General features: G+C 41.8%; 1 protein-coding gene across 1 annotated transcript; it reads right to left on the reverse strand.

Annotated features, from left to right (window-relative positions):
* Positions 1-447: 447 nt before the first annotated feature.
* On the reverse strand, positions 448-10,405 carry CHCHD4 (coiled-coil-helix-coiled-coil-helix domain containing 4). Its single transcript, XM_068154116.1, has 3 exons — positions 10,216-10,405; positions 8,244-8,342; positions 448-1,600 (listed from the first exon to the last, which is right to left on the reverse strand). Exons 1-3 carry the CDS (start codon positions 10,235-10,237, stop codon positions 1,305-1,307), a joined length of 417 nt encoding a protein of 138 aa, XP_068010217.1. The 5' UTR covers positions 10,238-10,405; the 3' UTR covers positions 448-1,304.
* Between the last annotated feature and the right edge of the window lie 40 nt (positions 10,406-10,445).

Raw genomic sequence — 10,445 nt, forward strand, 5'->3', positions numbered from 1 at the left:
AGCTAGTCACTGCCCAGCCTGTATTTGTGCCTGGGATTGCCTCGACCCAGATGCAGGACCCTGCACTTGCGCTCATTAAACCTCATGAGGTTGGCTTGTGCCCACCTCTCCAGCCTGTCAAGGTCCCTCTGGATGGCCTCCCTTCCCTCCAGCGTGTCTGCTGCACCACACAGCTTGGTGTCATCAGCAAACTTGCTGAGGGTGCACTCAATGCCACTGTCCATGTCACCCACAAAGATGCTGAACAAGACAGGTCCCAGGACTGATCCCTGAGGGACTCTGCTTGTCACTGGCCTCCACTGGGACATGGAGCCATTGACAGCCACTCTTTGGGTGCGGCCATCAAGGCCCACAAATTTATTCAAAGTCTGCTTACAATGCAGAAGAGCGCTCAAATCCAAGCAGTGCCAACAAAGAAGCACACCATAAAGACACTGGAGCTTTTAATGAAGGTAAAAAGTATTTTCTTTTTAATATGCACTTAAGTCACAGTATCTGTTTTGAGACAATTACACCAGGTAACATTTTCATTGTATTCTGAAAGTACTTCACCAGAGCCTGTCTATACACTGAAGGAGTAGGTACTAACTAAAGGAACCCCAAAAAAATGTGGATTCAGAGCAAAAATAAAGCCAGTGACCAACATTCTTTCCATTCATCTTTGAATTAATCTTTGCACAACACAAAAGCAAAAGTCATCACAATAATTAAATGAAATCAAAGGATAGAGGCATTTCAGGAGGTTTCTGGCAGTCCTTACCAAATGCTGGTAGAAAAAGGCAATCATGATCTAAAAAGACCATTTTAACTTCTTTTACAAATTCTAGATTTAGGCTATTTTCAATGTCCTGAATCACTCTGGGGGAAATAAAAATCTTTAAAGGAAAAACAATCATTTCCTGCAATTTCTATTACTAGAATACATTAAAAAAAAAGCAGCTATTGATTAGAACATTTTGAAATGAAGACAGACCTGGTGTGCTAATGGAATTTTAGTTGAAAGTAATATATCTAAAGATATATCAAGTCAAAATTCAAGAACTTGAGGGTAGAAACCAGCTGTGAAAGTATTAGCTCTGTCTGCCAGCTGGGTACACAGTGCTTACACATGCTCATTCTCTGTGCAGTATTCATTTGCAAGGCTTGTAGCACTGAGACTTCTCCTTTGGCAATAAATTACTTGCTATGATACAGTGCATAGAACAATGGTGAAACATTTCTTGACAACTCAGAAGACAGACATACTGCAAAAGTCCATGTCTCTGAAAACGAGAAATGGAGACAACAGCCTCCTTACATCTTCATTAGCTAGACCTTGTCTCCTCTTCATCAGCAGAAGCTTCCATCGAAGCAGCTTCCAAATCTTTGCTTGACTTCTCTTTTTCTTCATTTTCATCCTCTTGAGGGTAAAGATCTGGGTATTTTTGCATGCATTCCTGCATGGCACGGAATTGGTCCACACAGTCTGATCCCTTTATTTCTTCTGTGCTATAATGGAAACATGAGAAGGCTGACTTGAACTGTTCCCCACAGGGACCACTAGCCATTCCACCCAGGCAAGGGCAATTCCAATTGATATCTCCATTGGGCAATATCAATCCTGAACAGACAAGAAACAAGAAAAGTTAAGTACTCCCCAAAAATCAATTTCATTCGGTGAAAGCTGCAAGGTTGCAGGTGTAAGCTGAAGTGTGAACAATGCCAAATTATTTCTGTACCTTCAAGGACATTAAACACCCTGCACTTCGGGGCCACTCTGTTCCTCTCTGTCTGATTCTTTACTGGGCACAAGTGAAATTAGCTTTATATCCATGCTTGAATTAAAGTTTTTTTTCCCCCTGAAATACAAACCACTGAGAATACTCAATGGAAATAGCAAAACAGATTTAAGTCAAGCCAATCCACTGGCCAGACTCTAACAGCAGAACAGGCAAACCTTAAATTCACATCATACAAGTCATAAGAATTTAATTCCAGTATCAAAACCAGAATTATCTTAAATCAAGTTGGATGAATGCACTTTTCTTCTCATTTTAAATGATCTCATAAATACTGACCCTAACTTTCCCCCTTAAAATCTGAACTGGAAAACCAGAATTACAAAAGTGAAAATCAGTTTATTTGTAAAACACAGATTAAGTCATATGCCACAGAACTAAAGGAGCAGTGACAGCCTGCCTGGTTTCCAGGAATCAAATTGTGCCCTTGATCACAATAGAAAGAGAGTCAGGTCTTATTTTAGACTCTAAACTAGAAGAGCTGTAACTTTTTTTTTGTTCTGAAACAGTTGACATCATCACAGAAATACTTCAGTGACAGAACAGCAGGGTGAAGATTTATATGGGCATATGTTCTTCAAGACATCAACTGACTTGCACAATGAAGTTCAAGCAGTAAGCAAGAGAATCTATTTCCTCCAAGTTTTACAAAACCTTTTAAACATTCAGGTATAAAAATGTAATATAATGGAGTTGGCCACATGGGCTTCTAGAGTCTCCAGGGTATTTATCTAAAGAAATGCATCTCCATTCCTTTCCTGCTTTGCATGAACATACAGGTAGACAGGTTCATCTACAAGGATCAAGAGAAATATTGAGCTGTGACGCAAACTGCTTCCTTCCCACCTTAAGTTTGCTCTCATCTTCATAAACTTCCCTAACTTCATCTCCAGGTTGAGTTGCTGCAGATGCTAACAGCATGTTAGACCCTACTGTAACTCGGTGTTACCCAAAATACTCCCACAGAATTCAATAAGCCTACTTATTGTCTTTGTCTGGTGGGATCATGAAGTTCCAGACACATGTTTTGCTTCCACTAGCAACTCCCGGGACACTAGGTCACAATATCATGAATCTTACGTACTGGTACAGCAAAAGCAGCTCAATCATATTTGTTGCTGTATTAAAAGGAACATTTTACTCTGATCTGCAGTTTGCCAGTGATGTGCTCTAACTCAGTCAATGCAGCACAACAGAAAATTACAGCCAAATCTCAGTGTTCAGTCTGCTCTTCATTACAGAAAGCAAAAGCCTCCTTAGCATGATTTAGCCAATCACATGAATACTGTCATTTTTCACAGGTTATGCTTAGTTAAGTACTGTGTCCAGTTCTGGGCCCCTCAGTTTAAGAAGGACATTGAGACTCTTGAACATGTCCAGAGAAGGGCAACAAGGCTGGGGAGAGGCCTTGAGCACAAGCCCTACGAGGAGAGGCTGAGGGAGCTGGGGTTGTTTAGCCTGGAGAAGAGGAGGCTCAGGGAAGACCTTCTTGCTCTCTACAACTACCTGAAGGGATGCTGTAGTCAGGAAGGGGTTGGTCTCTTCTTCCAGGCAATCAGCACCAGAAGTAGAGGACACAGTCTCAAGCTGTGCCAGGGGAAGTTTAGGCTCAAGGTGAGGAGAAAGATCTTCCCAGAGAGAGTTGTTAGCCATTGGAATGGGCTGCCCAGGGAAGTGGTGGAGTCACCATCCCTGGAGGTGTTCAAGAGGGGATTGGATGTGGCACTTAATGCCATGGTGTAGTAGTCATGAGGTCTTGGGTGCCAGGTTGGATTTGATGATCTTTGAGGTCTTTTCCAACCTTACTGATTCTATGATTGATTTGGCAAGATACTTTTGTAAGATACCTGTAATAATCACCGTACTGAGAAGATATGCCTAGAGCACAGTGCATCATGGTATCTCCAGCTGTCTGGAGGAAAAGCAGAACTTCTGAGACAAGGAAATGGGATAGCTGGTGATAGATTCCTTTTTGCCAAGGACGATATAAAGCAGAAAGATGTTGATTATACGGTGTAGAAGAAATACAGCTTGCTTTGTAAAGCAGATCTTGAAGTCCTATATTCCTCCTCACTAACATCAACCAGGCACTTTAAACAGCCATTTTTCTAATACTTCAAAAAGAAAACAAAATACAGTAAGAGCTTTGGAATGTTCCTGAAGACACTACAGCAATAAAATTACTTGTAAAGTAACTGTCTTAATATAGAACCAGAACTGCCTTGTAAGCATGCAAATTTTAACAACGTAGGAGTTAACTCATAACCAATGCATCCTTATCTCGCACACCAGCATTGATTTGCACCTATCTGATCAGTGAAAGAGCCTCTCTTTCTGATGTTTATATGCATAGAAACCATGCTTTAGAAAAACCAAACAACAAAACCACAGATGAATAAGGCAAGCATTTCCTCGCTGACAATTACAGCAGAATGCACACTTCAGTGAGTCAGTGTATCAGCTAGCCTAGAACACAATCAAAACGGAAACAGATTTCATCCATCACACTCCCTGAATTGCAAGCCTTCAATACACAGGATTACTATTTGTAATTAAAATTGAATTAAAGTTTCTTTTCAATGCAGCCTGAACCTCACAGATCCAGCAGGTCATAATGAACTTGAGTCTGTGCTGGAGAAGAAAAAGCAAATGTGTACATCATAGCAGATCAATGCTTGTGTTAGCAATTCACTGCCAACATCACACAGTCTAATCTCTCTTAGCTCACGGGACCTGTTAATATCATGGATGAGGGCAGACCCATCTGCATTTATGTTAACACTTCTCTTTGTACTTGCTGTAAAGAATAGAATAGAATAGAATAGAATAGAATAGAATAGAATAGGTTGAAGAGCCATTGCTGTTCTGCAAAGTTTTGTCCCTTTTATAGGACAAATGCTCCAAATGCAAGTCTTACCTGCCAATAATTTACAATGAAAGATGACAGGCACACAAAGTAAATTGAAAGGCACATCATCAATCACAAAACAGTCCTGTACATCTGATCATTCATCAAGTTAGTTCTTAAAAGCATTTGGGGGGTTGCTTCATCTGTTTTCTGTGGAGTCAAGCATCTCCCTTATGAGGAAAGGCTGAGGGAGATGGGGCACTTTAGCTTGGAGGAGACTGAGGAGTGACCTCATTATAGCTACATGAAGGCCAAGTGTCTGGAGGACAGAGCCAGGCTCTTCTCAGTGATGCCCAATAATAAAAGGAGGGGCAACAGATGCAAACTGGAGCATAGGAGGTTGCATGTAAACATAAAGAAACTTTTTCACTGTGAGGGTGATGGGCACTGGAATAGACTGCCCAGAGGGGTTGTGGAGTCTCCTTCTCTGGAGACATTCAAAACCCTTCTGGAAGCATTCCTGTGTGAACTGCTCTAGGTGACCCTGTTCTAGCAGGGCAGTTGGACTAGATGATCTTTCCCTAGTATTTTGTGATTCTATGAAACCATTTCAAAACCGTCTCTAAAATAAGATTACAGAAACAGAAAAACTGAGAAGGAAGAGAACAGCAACAAACTGTTTAAGGTGCTATCCCACATGGATTTTTAGCCTATTCTGGCATAGCTGCAATGCTAATTAAAATTACTTTTCATGCATAAAACTCTCCAGTGCCTTCTTCATATAAGCCTAATAAACTAATCCTAACTGACAGACATTAATAAGAACACTATGTAACTTTATTTTCTCTCAAGGTAAACAGAGCATAAGTTTTCCTAAGTGATCTACTGACTGAAGTGATCCAAGACTGATGTTTGTTAATGCCTGAAGCAAAATAACTACCCAAAAATACCAAACTGCAGGTTTAAGGCCCCTACAAATCCCCAAAACCTCATGTAAGTTAGAAAGCAAAACAGATTATGGCATATCTGCATAATAAATCTAATCTTATCCAGATACGACTGTTCCGTATACAGCACAGCAGAAAAGATGAGAAGAGTCATTAGAGTTAATTATGCCACAGAAGTTGAACACTGGAAACCAAGTTTCCTATTCAAAGTAGATGCTAAATTAGAAAAGCCTGCATGTTACTTTATGCACATGGACCCTTCCAATTTTCTTTTAAATAAAACCACACAAGACAGAGCTTCTGCACTTCAACATAGTACCAAACATTCAACCCATGTCTTTCCTGCCCACAAATTTCACCCTTATTAGATGCAGCTACACTCTGTAGTACGTCAGTTGTTGCTCTGTTTTGATCTAATGCATTGTGGCCCAAGACTGTTCAAATGAGAAGTTTTCAGAGAACCCTTAAAACATGGCAGTAACTCACCCCAAGTCAAGAAACATAATGAACTCATAACAGCAACAACCCTCCCCCCCAAACTTTGTATTTAAATAAGGATTTGAAGAGTTTACAAAGTTTGTAATTTTGAATCACATGGATAAGGTGTCCCAAACATAATGCACCTGTTTTCTTCCCTGCTTTATAGTTTAGAAAGTAAGTTATCTAACGTGCTGTAAACAGAGTGTTGCTAGCAAAAATCTCCACCACCTCTTTTCCTCACTATAGCCCTTTCACATCCAGTAAAAACACAAGTAAGAATCACTCAATAGAATAGATATTAAATTTGCTTGAAACAGGAAGTAAAAACTCTGATTCTGTATCACCTCCACTTGGCACAGGCAGGAGCAAATACCCAAAAATGAGCTTTCCACAGACAGGTTTTCCATGTAAGGATGAACTGCTTTATATTAATTCTCTGTAGGTTCCATTTTCCTCTGCAGTCAAGGCAGTAATGGATATAAATGCCATGCAGACTTTACTGCCTGAAGAGGTCTCTATCTGAAATCTTTAGGGGTTGAAGCACCATTCCCTAGTGAAGATGGTGACAAACCCCAAAGTATAGTTTCCTCCAAACAGGCAGTTTGGGTATTGGGTCTTAGTCAACAAAACAACCTACATGAAAATACAAAATAAAAGAATTCCTAACAGATACTAAGCTGCAGTTTTTTAACACCTTTCTGAAAAGGAAATTCTCTCATTGATCTCATTTCGGTCACTATAAAACTGAAGATTCATCACTGCTGATTAAGCAAAACTTTTAGATCTATCTGCTGACTACATGCAGTTGTCATGAAGCCAAGATAGGCAGCTAAATGCACCACCAGAATCATTTCAAATCTATATAAGAAAAAGGTTAATGACATAGGAAGACATGGTTCAAATTAAATTGCATTATACACAGCTAACAATGCTCTCCTGTGTACTCCAGGTGCTAAAGTGTGCTTCAATGCTGCCCTCCAAAGGGCGCAGAGACACTTGCATAATTTTTACTTGAACAAAATTTCAGTCTCTGCTGAGATGGAAGCAATGAGATCACTTCACATAAAGATGCTAAAATACCTGTAAGCATAGAAGCAATTAGAAAAAAAATAAAACCAAACAACACCCCAAATTCACAGATGTTTATGACCATTTATCAATCTAGGGCAAAAATCTGCTTAATCATGATAGGTACATAATGGCATTTACCTATTATAACCAACCTAAAATATGCTCTGTGCAATCAGAGTATTACAAACCTTGATCTCATAAATATTCTGTGCTCTTAGATCTCCATTTCCTGGTTAGATCTACTCCAGAGAAGAACTTTAATCTTCACTGAAAACTTCAATAATGTCTATCTTTTCAAGGCAAGATGGTTACAGTTGAAAAGTGAGTAATTTGAACTTACCTGTGAATCATAGAATCAATAAGGTTGGAAGAGACCTCAAAGATCATCAAGTCCAACCTGGCACCCAACACCTCAAGACTACTAGATCATGGCACCAAGTCCCATGTGCAAACCCCTCTTGAACACCTCCAGGGATGGTGACTCCACCACCTCCCTGGGCAGCCCATTCCAATGGCTAACAAGTGCCACTGAAAGATATGACTACTAGTTATTGATTACATTGCTACTAGTGTAGCACAAGATTAGTCAGGTATAATTAAATGGGGTATCCAGGGCTCAGTAAGTTAGGCAAGTTCAGCTGCAGACAGGTGAGCTACTCACATCAATGACAGCTGTGTGTAACTCTGGCTTCTTTGAAAATTGCACTTCATCATTAAAACAGTGAAAAAACAACCATAATTTCAGTGGTTAAGCTCTAATTTTGTAAATAAAAGAAAGGAAGGAAAATGTTTTTCTGGTTATCTCTGGCTACTAACTAAAATTATACACCATCAACTGAAGTATTTGTACAGGGCACTCTGAAATATCTTTACCAGCATATAGAAAAAATGCACTGTAAAGAGCAAGTCACTTGAGACGTCCTCATTTGGAAGTTACAACTGCTAAGAGTTTGGATATTTATCTATTGAACAACCCAGCTGCCCTAAGTCTTTCCAAAAAAAGTGAATAATTTGCTCCTATTTCATACAAGGTTTGTTTTCTATTCTCATTATTTAATATTGTTAGAGTATGATATATACAATGTATTGCTCCTTACTTCCCTCTTGCTTACTACTGACCTTGTTCTTCATAAGGGTCATCTGGGTCATCTGCAACCAGTTCAGCACTGCTTGGCGTCTCATGGTCCTCCTTGGTTGCAAATATAATTCTGTCTTTTCCTACCATATAGCAGAAAATAAGCAGAAGTTCAGAGTAAGCTGAGACAGAAGTAGTCATTTACAAGGCCGCTGAACATCACAAGAGATATTCAACAGTACATTAATATTTATAGTACTTAATCACCTTCGACATTTCCAATTTTCACAGCAACATACTGTAATGGCTGTGGATCACAGCACAGTTCATTGAACTGTGAAGTTAAAGAGCTGTTTCAAAACAAGCTCAAACTACTCCATTACCAGAACTAACCTAGATGAAGGGGTTAGACAAAAAAATGAAGCGTGAAAGAAAAACTATACCAAATTACACTAAAGTGTTCAATAGGACACTTATAACACCACTCTGCATTAAAGCCTAGTGTAATATTTTACTGAAAGATGCTGTGAACATTAGCAAGGATAGAAAAACAACACAGTGTCCTTCCTGCTTTTGTGCCACTCTTCATTTCACATAGCATTTCTGTAGGGGGGTGGGAGGAGGCTTGGCTGGAAACCCCAGCAGAGCTTTCTAACTCTGCAAAACTATGAAAACACTCTGAGGCAGACAAGCAGAAAGAAACAGGCAGCTGAAACTCTTCTAAATACACAACTGAGTATGCACTGAGTGGGGAAAGACCCCTGTAAGTTCCTTAAGCACTTTCTGTCATTTTCCCAATTCATGAAGGCCATCACAGGGACTCAGCACATTAGTATCTTCTCGCCCCCCGGTGTGACCTCAACCAGCAGATGTTAAGTAACCTCCTTTATTTTTCTCAGTAAACAATATACACTGAAGCATGTGTGAACCCTTTTTAAAAGGGAAAGTTTTCTGTCAACTTTGCATTGTACTCCAGCAGACTACAATGTAGGTTGTCCAGTCATTTCCTATATAAAAGGAACTAGAAACATATGAACTCTAACTTCTCTCACTGTAATTTTGTAGGATGCTGTAAGATAACTTGCAGATCTTGCAAAGATCTTAGATACTGTAAAAAAATAAAAAGCAAAGAGGTCCATGGGTTGTAACTACTTCAGCACAGATAAGAATCATCATTCAGTGTGCCAGAACTTCAAAATAGCATTGGGAACCACAGAATGACTTTTTTTTTCTTCAGTTTGAAACTTTACATTTAGTCTCTTTATATTACCTCAGGGGGAGCAGCAATGTATCTCCCAGGGTATGTTCAAGTCTCATAAATACCCCCAATCCGTATAAAGTAAGATACAGAAACACAAACCTTGCACTCTAGTCACCGTGTTTTTCTTAAAAAGGTAAAAGAAAATCCACCTACGGTCACTTAAGCTAAACTGGTAGAACTTCAACCCCTGCGGGAAGCAACCATTCCGCGCCGCAACAGGAGCATGAACACATGCCTCAGCCACTCCACAGCAAAGCTAAATTGGGAGCCCCGAGGTGCCCACACGCTCAGCTCTGGCCATTTAGCGGGGATGTTTCAACACCCAGCTACAGGGCGGTACTTTCTCACCATGCCCGCAGCTACCTGCAGCCGGGACGTGCGCCCCGCACACCGCCTGGCCCCGGGGCGCCGCCGCAGCCGTGCCGCTGTGGGAACCCGCTGCAGCCAGGCGCAGCCCCCACAGCGCAGGCCAACCCGTAAGGCGGTAGAGGCCCTCTGTGCCCTCATGGCCAACCGGCCCGCCGCGGCTTCCCGCCTACCGTGAGGAGAAAGGTCGCAGGAGGGAGAGGCGAGGCAGCCCTCCTGTCTGCCATGCACGGCCCGCGGACGCCTTTCACGCCTCTTCTCCCCTCAGGCTGTGCCTTTCCTTCACGGGCTGAGATGAGCCGCCCCGCGTCATCTCCAACTCCCCGGCCGCCTCAGGACGAGCCCACCCGTCCCGGCGGCATGACATTGGGAAGGACACCCGGGCGCACCTTCTTGCCTGCAGTAGGACATGGCGGAGCCGTCCGCTGCTTTCCGCTGCAGAGTGCGCGCAGACTAGCGCTAGCGGTGCTCCGCCGTCCTCGCCACTCTTCTTTGCCACAGAAACAGGCAGCAGCGCGCTGCTCTACGCTACGACCTCCCGCCTCCGGAAGCGCCTTCCCTGCCCGCCGGTGTCCGCTGACGCACCTCCTGCCGACCGCGACCCGAGAGCCGGCGCGGG

The sequence above is a fragment of the Melanerpes formicivorus genome, unplaced genomic scaffold, assembly GCF_026170545.1.
Source record: "Melanerpes formicivorus ecotype bairdi unplaced genomic scaffold, bMelFor1.0.p_v2 SCAF_28, whole genome shotgun sequence".
Taxonomy (NCBI): domain Eukaryota; kingdom Metazoa; phylum Chordata; class Aves; order Piciformes; family Picidae; genus Melanerpes; species Melanerpes formicivorus.

What these genes read in the sequence shown, in the direction of transcription:
- CHCHD4 (XM_068154116.1), bottom strand. Translation starts at nt 10,237, where the DNA reads ATGTCCTACTGCAGGCAAGAAG. An exon ending in GTCCTACTGCAGGCAAGAAG is followed by an intron (nt 8,343 to 10,215) that starts GTGCGCCCGGGT and finishes GCTATATGGTAG; the next exon opens with GAAAAGACAGAATTATATTT. An exon ending in TGACCCTTATGAAGAACAAG is followed by an intron (nt 1,601 to 8,243) that starts GTCAGTAGTAAG and finishes TTGTCTGTTCAG; the next exon opens with GATTGATATTGCCCAATGGA.